The sequence below is a fragment of the Podarcis melisellensis genome (assembly GCF_964234715.1).
Source record: "Podarcis melisellensis genome assembly, chromosome: 14".
Lineage (NCBI taxonomy): Eukaryota > Metazoa > Chordata > Lepidosauria > Squamata > Lacertidae > Podarcis > Podarcis melisellensis.
In genome coordinates this window covers 43,927,293-43,947,102 of record NC_138546.1, presented here as the reverse complement: position 1 = coordinate 43,947,102, position 19,810 = coordinate 43,927,293, and the positions used below count along the sequence as shown (strand labels likewise).

The 19,810-nt window shown below is 45.3% G+C and overlaps 1 protein-coding gene and 1 long non-coding RNA gene across 2 annotated transcripts in view; one reads left to right on the top strand and one right to left on the bottom strand.

Annotated features, from left to right (window-relative positions):
- Positions 1 to 19,810, top strand: part of LOC309356370 — a 251,904-nt gene that overhangs the window by 79,092 nt on the left and 153,002 nt on the right. The window lies entirely within an intron of this gene.
- LOC309356258 (uncharacterized protein) lies at positions 6,336 to 18,340 on the bottom strand. The gene is made up of 9 exons (XM_081887569.1): positions 18,082 to 18,340; positions 13,494 to 13,627; positions 11,712 to 11,770; positions 10,842 to 10,978; positions 10,617 to 10,741; positions 10,212 to 10,270; positions 9,710 to 9,864; positions 9,198 to 9,307; positions 6,336 to 7,645 (listed from the first exon to the last, which is right to left on the bottom strand). Exons 1-9 carry the CDS (start codon positions 18,131 to 18,133, stop codon positions 7,283 to 7,285), a joined length of 1,194 nt encoding a protein of 397 aa, XP_081743695.1. The 5' UTR covers positions 18,134 to 18,340; the 3' UTR covers positions 6,336 to 7,282.

Sequence of the window (19,810 nt, the reverse complement as noted above, 5' to 3'; positions counted from 1 at the left end):
GACAGTGGACCGTCCCCCTGCTGAAAAAGTTTGCTGACCCCTGACTTAGCCCAAGGGTGCTTCCAGATGCTTTTACGCTCAACTGCCATACATTAGTACATAGCTCTGAATAGACTCTCCAAAAGGTGAGGACTCTGATCACACAGGCACAGAGCAGGTGGAGTTCAGGGGGTTGGACTAGCTGACCCTTGGAGTCCCTTCCAACTCTACAATTTATGATACAATGATTCAGACTGCATAGTTGAACTATATTGTGTATTTCACACCCAATAATAATCTACCTGTGTTCTCCATGTTGCTGCAAGGAATAACCCATGAACAAGAGCTTTTGATTTAGTAAGTAAAACTTTTAAAACTTACTCAACTGTGGGTGGCCTGTGCTTTGCTAGAGGGGTAGAGAGCAGGGGCAAGACCTATAAAGCAGACTAAACAGGATCTGCAAAAGTGTTTAACAACTTGTATTCCACACTATACTGCTGGTTAACTCTATAATAGTGTTTTTAACTTTGCTGGAAAAGCTCTCCCACCAAAGAGTGTGCAGTGCCCCGTGTTTTGAATCTAGATGCTTAGCTGATTCTTTTGTTAATTGCCCACACACGGCTCGGATCTATTTTCCACTCCCACAGTTTGAACTTTCATTATGCAGTCCACTGTGCTTGTATTGACTTTTATTGGACTGCGACTGCCATAAATTGCTGTTCATTCAACTGTTTTCACAACCAAGCAAATCATTGCTGGAAGCAGAGTCAACGTGGTGCTTTAGAGAAGTACATTTTATCTTACTACTAAGGTTTATATTAGAAACCCTTTGATATTAGAAATCCTTTCATCAACAAAATGCATGGATTTACTATAATTTTTATAATAATAATTTTATTATTTATGCCCTGCCCATCTGGCTGGGTTTCCCCAGCCACCCTGGGTGGCTTACAGCACATAAAAAATGGTAAAACATTCGATATTAAAAATTTCCTGATACAGGGTTGCCTTCAGATATCTTCTAAAAGTCAGGTAGTTGTTTATTTCCTTGACATCTGATGGGAGGGCATTCCACAGGGTGGGCGCCATTACCAAGAAGGCCCTCTAGCCCCATTATAATGCCCCACTACCACCAACACACTTACATGCCCCTTAAAGGGAAACCATGTACAGTACAGAACATCATTTATGTTACCACCTGTCAGAGCTGCCTCTAGGTCCCAGCTCACAGAGGACCAACGCTAGTCAGTAATAATGTACAAAAGTCTTTATTGAAGTTCAGTTTCCATTTCCAAGCCGCAACGTGCAGCTCTACGTCTTAGAACCTAGATCGGCGAAGCTCCGTCTGAGTCTCCACCCCCTGTACACCAGTTTAAGACTCTAGCCTTACTCCACCTCTTCCATTGCTATTTCCTCCTCTGGGTCCTTCTGCCCCCCGGGGTCTCCTCCTTTCTGGACTCTTCTGACGCTGACCCCCCTGACTCTTGTCCCTCCTTTCGGCGGGCTTTAGGACCTGGCTCCCTATCCGGGCTACCTGCTGTGCCGCTCGCCTGTACATTTGAACTTGGCGCGCGCGCCCAGCCTCCAACTTTCCTCTTGACCGTTTCCGCGCTCTCCGATGGAGGCGTTGTCAATCCTGACTCATCTCCTCCCGCTGGTGGTGAGCAGCCTGATCCCGATACCTGGGACTCCTCCCCCCCACTGCGCTCTGGTGGGGAAGCTGGTCCTGATTTCCAACTGCTGCTCTCTGAGTCCCCTCTGGCCCCTTCTTCCTGGGGTGTCCCCCTAGGCACCCCCCTTGCTCTGACCATGGGCGCCCCCTTCTGTGAATCTTCCGATTCGCTGGAAAGACTCAGGGACCTCGGACCACTGTCATCGCTTACGCTCCCTTCGGATTCCTCCCCATCGCTCTCCATTTCCTCCCTCTCCTTTGCCTCTGCTCCTGAACCCCTGACACCACCCATCTGACAAGATCACATCAGAGGAAGCATAGAAGGCATGGCAGCACACAGCTTGAGGTGACCCCTCCCACATAAGATGATTCTGCCAGATTTGGCCAATGAACCAACTACTCCAACTTCCTGTTCTCACAGTGGCTGACCAGATACCTGTGGAAACTGATATTCAGGGGCATAGCACTTCTGACAGTGGAGGAAAGACATAGCCTGGTCTTCCACGAATTTGCCTTTTTTATGATTTTCAGTTTTATACATTTCAATAATTTTACAATCATTTTAACATTTCACAACTCGACTTCCTCCCCCCCCCCCACCTTTTTGCGGTTCCTTAAATTTATTTTTAATATTTTCTGCATATCCAAATTAACTTAATTTGCTAATTTATTTACAATAATCCTGCCAATGATCTTATCCATTAACAGTTTGTAAATATTCCATAAACGGTTTTCATTCTTTTATTAGAAGTTTGTTATCTTGATTTCTTATTTTCCCAGTAAGTTTTGCCATTTCTGCATTTTTGTATCCATTCTTCTTTCGCTGGGACTTCTTCTTTCCATTTCTGGGCGAGTAACATTCCTGCCGCTGTAGTCGCATACATGAATAGATTTCTATACAGTTTGGGTAGTTCTGTCCCTATTATCCCCAAAAGGAATTCCATGAATTTGCTTAATCCTCTTTTAAAGCTGACCACCACCACAATTTGGAATATGCAGAAAATACAAAAGACAAATTTAAGGAATCACAGAAAGAGGGCAAAGGAAGTCGAGTTTTAAAATGTTAAAATGATTATAAAAAACTTAAATGTAGAAAACTGACAATCATAAAATAATTGGGGGGGTTGACCTTCCTTGGGGGGACACGGGTGGTGCTGTGGGTTAAACCACAGAGCCTAGGACTTGCCAATCAGAAGGTCGGCGGTTCGAATCCCTGCGATGGAGTGAGCTCCCGTTGCTCGGTCCCTGCTCCTGCCCACCTAGCAGTTCGAAAGCACGTCAATGTGCAAGTAGATAAATAGGTACCGCTCCGGCGGGAAGGTAAACAGCGTTTCCGTGTGCTGCTCTGGTTTGCCAGAAGCGGCTTAGTCATGCTGGCCACATGACCCGGAAGCTGCATGCCAGCTCCCTTGGCCAATAAAGCGAGATGAGCGTCGCAACCTCAGAGTCAGCCACGGCTGGACCTAATGGTCAGGGGTCCCTTTACCTTTACTTTCTGTGGGAGCAGGTTCCACAGTTAAACTAGAACTCAAGAACTTCCTTCTGTTGTGACTCCTCCAACATGCAGCTTCACTGGATGTCTAAAAATGCTAGTGTTGTATGAGGGAAGATTGTTGGGATTCGCAGGATACTGAGTAAGTCTGCAGGCTTCAACAGGCTGATGCAATACTCTGTGAAGTGCTGGGTCAGAGTGATTCAGCAGGAATGTGATTAATGTGATTGGCTATCACCTGTTTTAAAAGAAAAGCCTGTTTAACACTAAGTGTGGTGGTTGTGCTGTGGTATGGTGGTGCTGTGGTGGAGAGTATTCGTTTGCCTTAAGGAGCAGGTACTCTGTATGGACTGTTTTTGTAAATACTTGTATATAGCTCACATTAAAAAGACTGCACTGAAAAGAAACCTGGGACTCTGAGCGTTTCACTAAAAAGCGCCGCGAGGAATTCGCGACAAAGATAACCTTTCCCTCTCCACTTTCTCCATGCCATGCATAGTTTTATGGAGATCTGTCATGTCAGAAGGGGTGTGGTGGCCTTAGACTAGCAGCGGTTCTCAACTTGCGGGTCCCCAGATGTTGTTGGACTACAACTCCCATCATCCCTGAGCTCTGGCCTTGCTAGCTAGGGGTGATGGGAGTTGTAGTTCAACAACATCTGGAGACCCACAGGTTGAGAAAGGCTGCCTTAGAGGCAAAGAAGCAAACTTGTGAATGGTGATGCCATGGACTGGTTAGACGCAGACCTGGTGAGAGGTACCAGGTGGGAAACTCCAAAGGGTGGAAGGCTCAGAGCCCAGAGAGTGATGGTGGGACAACGATGAGTGGTCACAGGGAGAAGACTGGGAAGAGGAGGTGTTGGAAGCTGAGAAGGTAACAGGGCTTAGTGAGCTGAGGGACTCTGTAGCAGAGAGAAGTCTAGAATCTGAGGCAGAAGTTGAAGTAGGAGAGGAGAGACGGCAAGCGGCTGAGATGAGTCAGGCTGGTGAAGAAGCACAAGCTCCCCTCCTCACTTGTCTCTCAGAACCAGAAGAGGCATGAAAAGGGCAGAGAAGAGATGGGCGACATGCAGGCGCAATCTCCAATTGCTTGGGTGGGGCGGAACTGGACAGGAGGGGGCTTAGGCATCTGTGGGAAGCAGGAACCTTCAGCCTCAGAAACTGCTTCATTGGGGCACTGGGGTCTAAACCAATGAGCCTCTTGGGCTTGCCTATCAGAAAGTTGGTGGTTCGAATCCCTGTGACAGGGTGAACTCCCGTTGCTCTTTCCTAGCTCCTGCCAACCTAGCAGTTCAAAAGCACGCCCGTGCAAGTAGATAAAGAGGTACCACTGTGGCGGGAAGGTAAATGGTGTTTTCGCACACTCTGGTTTCCATCACGGTGTCCCGTTGCGCCAGAAGCGGTTAAGCCATGCTGGCCACATGACCCAGAAAGCTGCCTGTGGACAAATGCCAGCTCCCTTGGCCTGAAGCGAGATGAGCGCCACAACCCTATACAGTGGAACCTCGGGTTGCGAACATGATTCATGCAGGAGGCACATTTGCAACCCTCAGTGTTCGCAACCCACAGCACTGTGTCTGCGCACACACGGGTCACGATTTGGTGCTCTGCGCATGCGCTACCACCGAAACCCAGAAGTAACCCATTCTGGTACTTCTAGGTTCGGCGCAGTGTGCAACCCAAAATCGCAAAACCTGAAGCATCTGTAACGCGAGGTACCACTGTAGTTGCCTTTCACTGGACTTAACCGTCCAGGGGTCCTTTACCTTTTTTTACCTTTCATCAGGGCAAGAGCTACTGGAGAGGAGTTGCTGTGCGCATTAGGCCTGACACTCCTATATCGATCGTGTTTTAGATAATAAAGGGTTAACTCCAACTCACAAGCTGTGATTTATTGCTGGCTGATGCAAATGAAAACTAGAGCAGGGTTGGGAACAGTCTCCCAATTCAGTCTCAGCAAGGGCAGCCAGTGGTCAGGGATCCCAGGAGTTACACATTATGTGTTCTCTTGTTTTATTCTCGTTTTAAAGGCTTTCAGAAGAATCTTAAGTAACCTGCTTATTTTTGCTATTTCCTAAAGAAAAGCTATGGTGTAGTCAGCATGGTGCCTTCTCATGGAGCTTCTACCAATGGGGGGGGGAATATTATGAAGCTGCTTTAACCCCACACCACTGCTGCATCTAGTTCAGCAGTGTTTCGTATCCACACTAGCAGCAACACTCCAGCATTTTGAGCAGGATTCTCTCCCAACATACCCCACAAAGACCTTTCCAAGACAGGCTTCAAAAAAAAAGCTGTTGCATTTTATTCAGAACTATATTTTAATACATAACATCATTCTTTGGAAATAATGGCAATGAGCCCGAGGGGAGAGGGGAGAAAGTATATTGTGTTTACTAACCAGGTTCAACTTAATTACTTTAAAAGAAAGGCACTTCTGCCAAGTGATTTGGAGGGGAAAACCATTTGCCAGGGATAAAAGCCAAAATGAGGTAAAAACTGATGCTCCCTTGGAAAGGCAATGTGAGCAAAAGATACTGCGTTTCCTCAGGAGGGACCTTTTAAACCAGAGGCAGGGAACCTGTGGCCCTCCAGATATGGATAGACTACATCTCCCATCATCCCCAACCATTGGCAATGCTGGCTCAGGCTGATGGGAGTTGGAGTCCAACCCCACTCCCAGTTTAAACGAGACATTCAAAAAATACAGACATAAGACACCTCCGTTAGCAAACGTGTGAAGCCAGGGATAGACATCTTCCTCAAAGCTACTGAAAGAACCAGATTCCTGCAGTAGCAAAACTGAAGCTAAAGATCTCACCTGGAAATTAGTGCACCTACAAATAAAATCTTTTGGATCCCAAGCTGGGCTGCTGAAATGCATGTTATAACAAGTTGACTCTTTGGGATCACTGGCAGTCTGTATCAGTTTCACCCTTGTGACATCCTAGCTAGAAAATTGAACTAAAAGCGCCTCTCAAATTCCTCATGCTATAGAAACCACCTGGGTTCTGCAGAAATTTGGAGGAATAGCAGCAAAGAGGCACATATTCTCAAAAGAGAGGTGTGTTCAGAGCTTCCACGTCTGCAGGTTCTTCAAGAGAGACTGTTACCATCAGATACACCCAGGGCTCTATCTGCCCCCACCCCAAATCTGCCTACCCCCCCACCCCAACACACCTTGAGTTCTTATCCCACCAAGATCTGGTCAGGAACAGTAAACATCCAATCAGGAAAAACTAACAGAAACTAGCTTCTATGCCCTAAACATACAAAGTAATAAGAAATGTTTTAAAGACATACATAAAAGATCAGCTGAGTCATAAAAAAAATACGAGACTGCTTTGCTGGTTTGGGAGGAGAGAACTTTACAATGAAGGCCTCAAGCATGGGCACAAGGGAAAGGTATCATAAACCTTTTGACCTGTGGGCTTAAGTTCTGGGGCCACCCTTCCTCAAAGCTACAGAACACAACCAGCTACTGCCTTGCACTCTCGTTCTGGACCATTTGCCTTTCCTGGCATTAAAACCTCACTTCTAGTTTTAAAGAGATGCCCAGTAAATCAAATGTGGATTTTATAAAGGGAAGCCATTACACACTCCCCTCTTTTTAAAAAAAAATTTTGTTGCTTCCACATCCCCCTTCCCAATTCTATTCAAGACACTATGCAGAAATTTTGCATTGAGATCAGTATTTGCATTTCTTCTTCTTATGACCAATCACCGGTCGACACCTTCCTGCATCCTCCGCCGCTCTGGCTCAGACACCGTTTGGTATCACATCAGCAGACAAAAAGGCCCAACTCAGATAGTATGAAAACATCCCATCTTCATCCCAAGCCTTTGATTCTTCTAGTCGAGTGATTTTGTAGAAGACTAAGAGCATCTGGCACCATCCTGTGGACAAAAGGCAAAACAGATCGCTGTCAACTCCAGAAGCCCGTGAACTGGGAGACTTTCAATGCTGGACGCACTGAAATCCCCCATCACTATTTCAACATTTCTAATCTGCTAGAATTTAAAAATCTAAGCTACATCAAGAGAGTGTGTCTTCACAAATTATTTTGTTTTTATTCAGAAGCATGAAAGCCTGATGTACTCTGCTCATAAAAAGGAAAGGCGGTGCCTTGATTAGTATATTCAGTTATCAGCACACTGCCAATTCAGATGTTGTGCTTTGGCAATGCACAAAGAAGTTTTTTCATGGCAGAAGCCTTTGTCCCTTCTCCCCCTGCCCCCCCCCCAAAAAAACCAAGGCATGTAGTGCCATATAACCAAAATACCAAAGATTTCTAGATTCTTCAAAGGCCAGTTTGGGGAACTTTCAACTCCTTTGGAGCTGGCTGCACACTCACATTTTTCCATATGTTCTGACAGTCTGGAGTATACCTCATCCGGAGTTGGGTAGAATCCTGGGTTATCTAGTTCAAATGTCTCCACACACGCTTCATGGTCACGCCACCTGTTGATAATAATCTTGTCTCTCCGGCCACGCACCTTTCGCTTAGGAGAAGTTAGTAGAGCTGGTTAAGGGACTGTAGCCTAGCAAGTTGCCAGTTAGAATAATAGAACTGTAAAGTTGGAAGGGACCGTGGTTCAACCCCCTGCAATGCAGGAATATGCAGCTGTCCCATATGGGGATCAAACCTGCAACCTTGCATTATCAGCACCATGCTCCAACCAACTGAGCCACCCAGACTTTCAAACTAAGTGGCGCTCAATGGAATAGGCTGCTCATAGTACAAAAGAAAGCTGCTTCCAGAAGTCTGGAGCAAGCATGACCCTACCAAAGATGTACATCATTCCTACATCATAGAGATCATCTGACGATCTCTCCTAATACAAGATTAAGCCTTTAGTGCTTTACCAAACCACATTCTGCCTGTAGACCAGGGGTGCCAGTTGGGTGCTCCCCAAGATGTTGCTGAACTACATCTCTTGTCCCCGGACCATTGACCACACTGGCTGGGACTGATGGTGAGAGGACAGCCACAGGTCTCCCAGCCTTGCATGGCCAATCCCTACAGAAGGCAGGATTCAAGTGATAGTGCACCAGCCGATAGGCCTGTGCTGTGCTCAGCTAAAAGGTAAAGGAGCCTTGGATAGTAAAGTCCAGTCAAAGGTGACTATGGAGTGTGGTGCTCAACTCGCTTTCAGGCCAAAGGAGCTGGTGTTTGTCCACAGACAGGTTTCCAGGTCATGTGGCCAGCATGACTAACCCACTTCTGGCGCAACAGGACACTGTGACAGAAACCAGAGTGCACAGAAATGCAGTTTACCTTCCCACCAGAGTGGTACCTATTTATCTACTTGCACTTTGACGTGCTTTCGAACTGCTAGGTTGGCAGGAGCTGGGACAGAGCAACAGGAGCTCACCTGTTGCGCAGATTCGAACCGCCAACCTTCTGATCAGCAAGCTCAAGAGGCTCAGTGGTTTAGACCACAGCACCACCCACGTATCAGGTGGGTGGCACTGACCAGTGAGGCACAGAGGAGAAAAAGATTTGGCCTTCTGTCCAGATCAGGTTCTGCACCTCTGTCTTGCAGTTTGCTCAAGAACCTTATTTTCAGCACACTTTGCCTTCTACATGCCAGACTCAGAAGGAAACAATCAAAAACATTTTGTGATATAAAAACTGATTCCTGACGTGGGTGAGGGAGGAGGGGAACTCCATCAAGCTCCCACCTGGCTTGGGGGGGGGGCATTCTAACTGCCATCAGGTCAGCTGCCTAAGGGAAAAACTGAATAGCAGGACCTGCCTTGACCCATTGGACATTGTCACGTTGGTTCTGATTGGGGCGCAGGGAGGGAGATGCTCTTTAACTAGGGTAGTGTTTCATAATCTCGAGTCTCCAGCTGTTTTGAACTACAGTTCCCATCTTCCCTGACTGGGGTCCTGCTACTTGGGGATGATGGGAGTTGTGGTCCAAAACCAGCTGGATGGAGACCCAAGTTTGGGAAATGCTGATCTAGGGCAAGACAAAACCAGAACCCTTACAGGGGGCAAAAGCAATGCAAAAAAGAATGATTGCATGGTTCATATGAGATACTTACCAGCAGAGCCAGGATAGGAAGAGCAACTATTGCAAGGACACAGAGCACAATGATGGCTACCACATAGCCAGGGACACCTCGATGTATAACGGGAGGCTCCAGCCCATCACCTAAATAAATATTTAAAATGAAGAGCAGTCACGGAATCATCGAGTTGGATGGTTCCTAGAAGTTCATTTAGGAAGTTCATCATCCACCACCCACTGCTAACTGCAGGGGGAGAAAGCAGATTATAATTCAGAAGTGCTTTATTGGTCCAGCTTCAGATGGCGTTATAGTTCCTCTGAAGGAGCAGGTTTGTAGCTTGGGGGTAACTCCTGGATCCTTCGCTCTCACTTGAGGCTCAGGTGGCCTCAGGAGTACCTTCCATCAGCTTCGGCTGGTGGCCCAGCTATGCCCCTATCTGGATGAGGATAGCCTAACTACTATTGTCTATGCTATGGTAACCTCAAGATTAGATTACTGCAATGCTTTCCCTTTAAGGCCCCTTTCTGAAACTTATACTGGCATACCTGCTACAGTAAAGGAGAATGGGTCCACTTGGAGATCTGAGGAGTCCAGATAATCCTTTGGGCCAACTGAAAGAGCGAGCGTCTGTAGGACATCCTTGCTTGTTGGAGCTGGGTGCTGGAATATCACATCTCCATGACATATCAGGGATCCACCGCTGCAGTCAGGACAAAGAGATAGGCTTAAGGATAGGAACCTGTAGGAACTGAGTTTTCAACACTACCCTAGTGGAGAAACTTGGCTAAATTCCCAGTTGTGAAGAAGGGGCAAACCAGGCAAACTTACAATTGTGGAGAAGGGGTCACACAATAAGAGGCACAGCTAGTGGGAGAGTCACCTTGGTTTTAAAAGAGATAAGCTTAGCCTTTAAAAAACAAGTCCAGTTTACCTAGGTTAAAAAGGCTGTGCAGGTTTTGCAAATGAAAGAAAGACTCAACTGTGAGTCTAGTCTTTCAGTGCCTAGTCTGCATTAGAGCAAGTGAAAATCAAGACAGAATTACTTACGTGATGTCTCGGATTGCCACTTGCAGGAGGTTTTTGTACTTCCCCAGAATATGTGTTAGCTGGAATAATAACAGTAATAATAATAATAATAATAATAATAATAATAATAATAATAATAATAATAATAGATGTTTATGTTGCATCTTTTTTCATCATCCAGTGGTTTCCTGCTCCTTCAAGCAATTCCATCTTACATCCCTTGTTGTTGTTAAAGCAGCAGTTCAAGTGCTTTTACCTATCTGGAATGTGTCTTTAGAGGGCAGGATGGAATGGGGCTAGTGAGAGTTGAAGGGCCAGACAGAGAGGTCTGAAGGGCCACATCCAGCCTATGGGCTGGAGATCCCCTGTCCTTGTATTAGAGACCCTACCAACCATTAACGTTTAGTATTAACATCTCATGCCTACCACATCAGATATATCCTTGGCAATGTTCTGATGCTCTACAGAAGAACGATCCATCATTCTCTCATTGAATATCCTGTTGGTTACCAAGAAAGACACTGGAAAGACCTGGAGACTTAGGCGTGACCCTGTAAGCAGAAAGCATGGGGTTAGGAGCAGAGAATTAAGCTTCCCACCTACTGCCATCATCATCCCTAAAAGCAAGCCAGACGGAGAGCGGCTACTGACCATTGATGGAGAGAGATGTGAGGTCCACAGAGTAGTTTCTAAGCCCCATCAGTGCTTTTAGAGCCCAGTCAATGTCCACATGAGCATTGGTCTCAATATAGACATCTCCATTTATATCGACACCACCTTGGCTGTATCTGGAAGCAACAGAAGTTGTGTTACCCTGTGCACATAAGAGTATCCCTACCTACCCCCAAGTGGTGCTACAATACACCCTAAGGAACCCAGCCAGATGGGTGGGGTATAAATAATAAAATTGTTATTAAGCAGGCACCTGGCCAAACATGTTGAAAAACATTGACTGTTTTAATACTTGGGATTGGTTTTGATCAGGCACCCAATCAGAGGTCTTTGAGGTCCTCCTCAAAGTTACTGGTGAAAAGCATTTTATTCCTAGTCAAGTCTAAAGGTTCCGTCAATGCACACCAAGACTACAACCAAGGGAAGGTTATCCGGTTTTAACCAGCCTAGGCATTTAGGTACTAGATAGCTCATACCTCCAGCTCAAAAAGTATACACCAGCACTTTCTAAGGTTCAGATTATAAAGTAGGGAAGAGGAACCCATGAAAGCATCCAAAATATTGCCAGACTACAAGTCCCAACCATTGGCTATGCTGGCCTGGACTGATGGGAGTTGTAGTCCAACATTGAGGACCGCAGGTTCCCCTTTCCCCATTATACAGCTTTGCTGAGATACAAGCTGTTTGCTTGAGCCAGTACAAATCTAGTATAGGAGATGCCATGACCAGAGATTTACCTTCTTCAAGAATGGTTCCTTCCCACTAGGACACAAAACAGAAGCAGACACTTGTAAGCTGACCAACAGCACCACTGCCCAGCCCCTAAAAGAGATTAACTCATGTACATACCCGACTTGATTAAGAGAGATATTCTGGACTGTGTACCGAGTTCCAAGCAACAGGAACACCTACAGACAAAAGTCAATGTTGTTCTTACTCAGAATTCATCAGCATGCAGATGTTAAACCTCAAAGCTGGAGCCATCACCGCCGGACAGAATCATAGAATTGTAGAGTTGGAAGGTTTGAATCCATGACCCTGAGATTGAGTCTCATGCTTAGCAGAGCTTAGGGTTTCAATGGAAAACAAGGCAAGATGAGTCCACAAGAACCCTGTGAGCAGAGCTTGGGGGAGATTCCTCTTCAATGAGCCACAGCGTTGGTGGTTCAGCTGGAAGGTGAGCCAGTTGGACAGGAAAGGATAAAGCGGGGGGAGCCTAAGAGAGGATAACGGTGGGATGAGAGATACATTGGGTGTGGATCCCAGCCACTAAGTGAAGGGAGAATGGGGAGAAAGTGGGAATGTGTAAGGAAGCATGAAATGGAGGAGGAACAAGCAGAGATGCAGGGAGTAAACAGGGGCGAGAACAGGGCAAGTAACAAGAGATGAGAGCAAGGTGCTGACTGAAGCAGGAATAAGGGGAAAGAGCAGACACGGGGTTCTGAAGGCACTTGGGACCCACAAAGAGATAAGACAGGAATCTTCCCCAAAGCCATTCCAGCCACGTCCTCCTTTGCTTCCTAATGAGGGCAAGACCTGACCATGGTATGTAAAAGCAGCACCTGACTCCAGGTGAACTTGCCCATTCATCCATTTGAAGGCCTTCTCAGATGCTGCCACTTGTGGAGGTTAGGCAGCTGCCAGTCAGAGGGGGCCTCCTCTATGGTGACATGCCATTAATTAATAATAATATTAATAATTTATTTATACCCCGCCCATGTGGCCAAGCTTCCCCAGCCACTCTGGTTGGCTTCCAACCAAATATTAAAAACAACACAGCATCAAACATTAAAAACTTCCCTAAACAGGGCCACCTTCAGTTGTCTTTTAAAAGTAAAATAGTTGCTTATTACCTTGACATCTGCTGGGAGGGTGTTCCACAGGGCAGGCGCCACTACCAAGAAGGCCCTCTGCCTGGTTCCCTGTAACCTCACTTCTCGCAGAGAGGGAACTGCTGGAAGGCCCTCGGCACTGGACCTCAGTGTCCGGGCTGAACAATGGGGGTGGAGACACTCCTTCTGGTATACAGGACCAAGGCCATTTAGGGCTTTAAAGGTCAGCTATGTACTTTCCTCTAGATCAGGAGCAGCTGCCCAAGAGATTATGTTTTGACTCCCAGATCCCATTGGCCCCAGACGGCCTGGCTGATGGTCAGGTATGATGGAAGCTGTGATCCTCCTAACTTTTGAGACTGCAGGTTTCCCATCACTGCTTTAGACATGACTTCCGGGCTTCTTCAACACCACAGATGCCAAGCAACCCAATGCACTGCTTACAAAACTTTATTATTATCTGCAATCTATACCTTCCTTTTATTCTGCACTCTTTTTTTCTGCCTTTTGCTCCCATCTGGTATTCTTAGGTGGCTTGCAATTCACTAAAAGCAGGGTTGAGAGCTATTGTGAGTAAGGGAGGATCAGTTTTCTAAGTGTCACCAGCACCAGTAAGCTTAGGCAGGATGTGTCAGCCACTCTTAAAAGATTAGGCTACACTGCTACAGCCACCAAACTACATCTGAGAATGAGAAAGGTAAAAAGAGAATTATTGCAACCAACTCACTAGGAGGGCAGCATCTTCCAGACGTTAAGTCTCCCACACCTGAAGCCAAAGGGCCTTTCACCCCCAAATTACCTTGCGTCTTAGCTTTTCCATATGTTCCAAGTTCATCATGCCATCAAGTTCATCATGCCATGCTGAAGATCCCAGCCCCAGAACAGTGAATGATACAGCCAGCTTCTCTGGTTCTAGGTTTTTCAAGCTGAACCCTAGTGGAGATACCGTTAACATTCAAGGGACATAGCAATTAATAATAATTGCTTTTATTTCTAATGTTTTTGATTTGTTTTATAATTAATAGAAAAAGGAACATGCTTTTTTTTCTTCCTCCCTCCCTCCTCTAGCTTATCCAATGACTGCTATTACTGATGTATAGACTGCGGTTTTTTAAAAAAAATAAATTATTTATACTTTTCAGGTTTATACATTTCACTAATTTTTATACATTTCACCAATTTTACAATCATGTTGTTCTGCATATCCAAATTAACCTAATTTACTCATTTATTCATCTTCTTTAAATATACAGTATAGGCAGTTGATCTTGAGACAGCAAGTGTGTGTGTGTGTGTGTGTGTGTGTGTGTGTGTGTGTGTGTGTTTAGGGAGAAAACTGAAGTAGAGACCTGGGTTCAAACCCCCTACTCAGTCACAGAGCTGACCTTGGGCAGGCACTGTCCCAACAAAATCTAAGCTGCAGGGCTGTTGTTGAAGCAGGACCCTAGAGGATTATTATCCTTAGGCTTTTCATATAATCAGCTTTTCATATAATCAGTTATCAATATATTCACATATGCCCACATATAACCAGAGTTTTACAGTGATTTTTATAATCCATTTGAATCATAAAAGCTTTGCCTAGTCTAACAGCAAACTGCTTGAAACCGCAAGTTCAGAGATGGACCTTTCCCCCAGTGCTTTCTTGCACCCTAGAGAAAGGGGAAGCTATAAATCAGAAGATGCTGGTACAACTCTCTCCCTCTAGTCCAGACTAAAATTGTACACGAAACAGGAAGGGCTGACCACAATGCCCCTACATGAACAGATGCACAGGGGAGTTATCGTCAGGAGATCCCCTCCTAGCCAAAGTTTCAATTCCCTGTTCCATCAACTAGGGAAAAGGTCAGACTGTACAGACAAAGGAAAGCAGAAGTTGGGAGTTGTACTCTGCGCACGGTCAAGAGCATGGCAGAATGCGCGCTCATTGGTTATTTTTCGCTGTCGTTCGTGATTGTCTCATGATCTGTGATGCTGCACTCAGGTATATAACTCCTGAACAAAGCATGGAAAATAAACAAGATGAGCTTGAGCTCTTGGTACAGCAAACTAAATATGACATAATAGGCATCACTGAAACCTGGTGGGATAAGTCCCACGATTGGAATGTAATAATGGAGGGATACAATCTATTTCAGAGAAACAGACCAGACAAGAAAGGAGGAGGAGTGGCGTTATATGTCAGGGATGTGTATACCTGTGAAGAGATCCAAGATTTAGAACCTCAAAGCCAAAGTGAGAGCATTTGGGTCAAAATTAAGGGAGAGAAGAATAACAGTGACCTCATTGTGGGAGTTTACTATAGATCCCCAAGCCAAACGGAGGACATAGATGATACCTTCCTGGAACAGATGGCCAAGCATGCAAAAGGAAGGGAGACTTCAATTACCCGGATATTTGTTGGATGTCAAACTCAGCCAAGAGCATAAGGTCAAACAGATTCCTCACTGGCCTTGCAGACAACTTCATTGTCCAGAAAGTGGGAGAAACAACAAAAGGAACAGCCATTTTAGATCTGGTCCTAACCAATGTTGATGACCTGGTTAGTGGGGTAGAAGTGGAAGGATCATTAGGCGCAAGTGATCATGCTCTTCTGAAGTTTACTATACAGAGGAAAGGAGCAGCCAAGCATACTAGGACACAATTTCTTGACTTTAAGAAAGCCGACTTCATAAAACTTAGGGAAGTGCTGAGTGAGATCCCATGGACAGTAATACTAAAAGGAAAGGGAGTTCATGATGGCTGGGAGTTTGTTAAGAGGGAGATAGTAAAAGCACAACTTCAGGCAATACCAATGAGACGGAAACATGGAAGGTGCCTAAAGAAGCCAGGGTGGCTATCTAAAGAACTTTTAACTGAGTTAAGATTTTAAAAGTATGTGTACAAAAAATGGAAAGGGGGGGAAACCACCAAAGAGGAATTCAAACACATAGCCAGCACGTGTAGACACAAAGTCAGAAAAGCTAAAGCACAGAATGAACTCAGGCTTGCTAGAGAGGTTAAAAGCAACAAAAAAGGCTTTTGTGGGTATGTTCGTAGCAAAAGGAAGAACAAAGAAACAGTGGGGTCACTCAGAAGAGAAGATGGTGAAATGCAAACAGGGGACACAGAAAGGGCTGAACTCCTCAATGCCTTCTTTGCTTCAGTCTTCTCCGATAAAGAAAACAATGCCCGACCTGAAGAATTTGGAGCAAATGATTCAGCAGAGGAAACACAGCCCAGAATAACTAAGGAGATAGTACAAGAATACTTGGCTAGTTTAGATGTATTCAAGTCTCCAGGGCCAGATGAACTGCATCCAAGAGTATTAAAAGAACTGGCAGATGTGATCTCAGAACCACTGGTAGTCATCTTTGAGAATTCCTGGAGAACAGGCGAAGTCCCGGCAGATTGGAGGGGGGCAAATGTTGTCCCTATTTTCAAAAAGGGGGAAAGAGAGGACCCAAATAATTACCGCCCAGTCAGTCTGACATCAATACCAGGGAAGATTCTGGAGCAGATCATTAAGCAAACAGTCTGTGAGCACCTAGAAAGGAATGCTGTGATCACCAATAGTCAGCATGGATTTCTGAAAAATAAGTCATGTCAGACTAACCTGATCTAGTTTTTTGACAGAATTACAAGCCTGGTAGATGAAGGGAATGCAGTGGATGTAGCCTACCTTGATTTCAGCTAGGCATTTGACAAGGTGCCCCATGATATTCTTGTAAAGAAGCTGGTAAAATGCGGTCTTGACTATGCTACCACTCAGTGGATTTGAAACGGGCTGACTGACCGAACCCAAAGGGTGCTCATCAATGGTTCCTCTTCATCCTGGAGAAGAGTGACTAGTGGGGTGCCACAGGGTTCTGTCTTGGGCCCAGTCTTATTCAACATCTTTATCAACGACTTGGATGATGGACTCAAGGGCATCCTGATCAAATTTGCAGATGACACCAAACTGGGAGGGGTGGCTAACACCCCAGAGGACAGGATCACACTTCAAAACAACCTTGACAGATTAGAGAACTGGGCCAAAACAAACAAGATGAATTTTAACAGGGAGAAATGTAAAGTATTGCACTTGGGCAAAAAAAATGAGAGACACAAATACAAGATGGGTGGCACCTGGCTTGAGAGCAGTACATGTGAAAAGGATCTAGGAGTCTTGGCTGACCACAAACTTGACATGAGCCAACAGTGTGACGCGGCAGCTAAAAAAGCTAATGTGATTCTGGGCTGCATCAATAGGAGTATAGCATCTAGATCAAGGGAAGTAATAGTGCCACTGTATTCTGCTCTGGTCAGACCTCACCTGGAGTACTGTGTCCAGTTCTGGGCACCACAGTTCAAGAAGGACACTGGCAAACTGGAACGTGTCCAGAAGAGGGTAACCAAAATGGTCAAAGGCCTGGAAACGATGCCTTATGAGGAACGGCTAAGGGAGCTGGGCATGTTTAGCCTGGAGAAGAGGTGGTTAAGGGGTGATATGATAGCCATGTTCAAATATATAAAAGGATGTCACATAGAGGAGGGAGAAAGGTTGTTTTCTGCTGCTCCAGAGAAGCAGACACGGAGCAATGGATCTAAACTACAAGAAAGAAGATTCCACCTAAACATTAGGAAGAACTTCCTGACAATAAGAGCTGTTCGACAGTGGAATTTGCTGCCAAGGAGTGTGGTGGAGTCTCCTTCTTTGGAGGTCTTTAAGCAGAGGCTTGACAGCCATATGTCAGGAGTGCTCTGATGGTGTTTCCTGCTTGGCAGGGGGTTGGACTCGATGGCCCTTGTGGTCTCTTCCAACTCTATGATTCTATGATTCTAACTCAAATTCTTTGGGGTCCCAGTCTTTTGGAAAGGATTCCAACTGGGTCCATTATTGCTCAGCAATAAACTTCACCTTTTTCTCCAAATTGCTGTGTCTGTCAATCCTTTGTCTCCACATAAGTGGGTACCACTGCCTAAATTTTGCAACATTGTGTGTGTAAAAGAGAGACCATGCACACAACTAAAATACTTGCAAAGCAAGTATTACAGTGCACAGGTAACATATCAAAGCGCTTGAGTGGGCAAATATGGTATACAGCTATCTTACAAGTAAACTGGCCTCATACTGTTAATATAAGGCTGAACATACTGTAGTTGTTCCAATATTCAACAATTACTATTTCCCCCCCCCCCAGTAAATTCATTTGCTACACGTCCTTCAATTACTCATCTATATAATACACAGGTTGTGTCAACTATGCTACATCCCATATAGTTTTATTCCATTGTAAGACGTCAAATGCTTTATCACATTTCCAGTTTCTTGCTATGACTGGTCTGGCTGCAGTGATCATAGCTGTTGCAACTTCCAGATCCTCCTTGTCTTTATGATGGCTTTCAGATATTCCAACAGAGCTCACCTTTTGACTGAAGAGATTTCAGATCCACCCTCCAGCCAAAGAAGGTGTCCATTTCCCGCCTCTCCACCTCTGTGACAATTGTACGGATGATGTCCGAGGGTGTGGGAACAGGGGCTCCAGCCTGGAACACAGCCACAGCCTCAGCGATCACAGAGCCATTCCTGTGGAGAAGCCGGAACCATGATGTATTTGGCCACCTCTAGTAGACCTCCTAGCATAACCCCATTGCAAGGAGGAAAGAATCCACCAGCCTCTGGAGTGCCATCAAATTGATCAATATGATCCCTTGTTCCTAGAAAAGCAAGTTTGGGATGACGTGCTGTGACTAACCATTTTAAACTCTACTGAGAGCAAAGGTTTGGCCTCCATGCATTCTCATAATGCCAGGAGGAAATGGGCCCTGGAATGTTCCCATTAAAATACTCATTTAAACATCCTTAAAGTATCAATGACTTCCATTCTTCTCTTTCCATAGTTCATTTTGCATATCATAAACTCCTGCACATTTTACAAAAACTAAACCATTCAGTATTCCATTATTGCATCCATCAAAACTTGTTTACACTGTTGAATTTATCTTAATGCTGCCAACGTTTTCAAGTGTACACATTTTTTTTCCATATATTTCTCTAAACGTATGTTCTTGTTCTTATTCTATATATTAAGTCTGCAAGTTGCGCATATTCTGTCAGCTTAAGTTGCCATTCTTCTTTAATTGGGACCTCGCTTATTTTCCATTTTTGGACTAACAAAACACAGGTCACAGTAGTGGCATACATAACTAACCTTTTCTGACACCTGGGAATTTCAGTTTGGGTTATTCCGAACAGAAAGGACTCTGTTTTGGGGAGGGGGGGGGAGTAATTTTAAACATTTTTTTTTCAATTCATTATAAATCATTTTCCTATACTCTTTTACCTTTTTACATGTCCAGCACATATGAAAGAACGTTCCTGCCACCTCTGCACTTCCAGCACTTATCTGATTCTGTTATTTATAGATAGACTCTTCCCGTTATGCATTCTCTCGAACTTTGAGAGAACTCTACGCCTGGTCAACTGAATGAGAAGATTGAGGCTTCCCCATTGAATGTGTGACGGTTAGGATGGAGCTTGTAGGCATGGGTCTCCTCCATTCGTCCTCCTCTGTTTAGATCTGGTGCCCCTCCAGGTGTTTTGAACTGCAGCTCCCATCAGCCAAGCCAATGTGGGCAATGGTCAAGGCTGACTGGAGGTGCAATCCAGCAGTATCTGGGTGAGAAAGTCTGGTTCAGATACTCCATGTCTTGGTGCCACTCGCATTTCCAAGCCACCCAGTGGTATTTGGCGGTAATTCACAGGCACGCTGGTGGTGAAGACCCACCTGCACTATACACTCAAAGCAATAATGAATTACTTAATACAGATGTGATTTTCCCCTCCCCCAAAGAATTCTGGGAACTGTCGTTTGTTATGGGCGTTGAGAGTGGTTAGCAAATCCCTCTTCCCCTCGCCATGTTGCAGTTCCTAGAGTGGCGTATCAATCAAGCCCTCTTCCCAGGAATCTCTTGGAATTGTAACTCAATGAGGGGAAGAGGGTCTCTGAACATCTCACAGCACTCTTAACAAATGGATTCCCAGGATTCTTTGTGGGAAGCTGCGGGTGTTTAAAGTGGTAGGCTAGGCTACGGTTTGAAATGCATAGCAGTGACCTGCTGAAGAGTGTAGGTCAAGTTGCACCAAGAAACATG

Excerpts from the sequence above, each read along its gene's own strand:
- LOC309356258 (XM_081887569.1), bottom strand. The coding sequence starts at position 18,133 with ATGGACACCTTCTTTGGCTGGAGGGTGGATCTGAAATCTCTTCAGTCA. Across the intron at positions 9,865-10,211 it reads GTGGCAATCCGAGACATCAC|CGGTGGATCCCTGATATGTC; the intron begins GTAAGTAATTCT and ends TCCTGACTGCAG. Across the intron at positions 9,308-9,709 it reads ATTCTCCTTTACTGTAGCAG|GTGATGGGCTGGAGCCTCCC; the intron begins GTATGCCAGTAT and ends ATATTTATTTAG.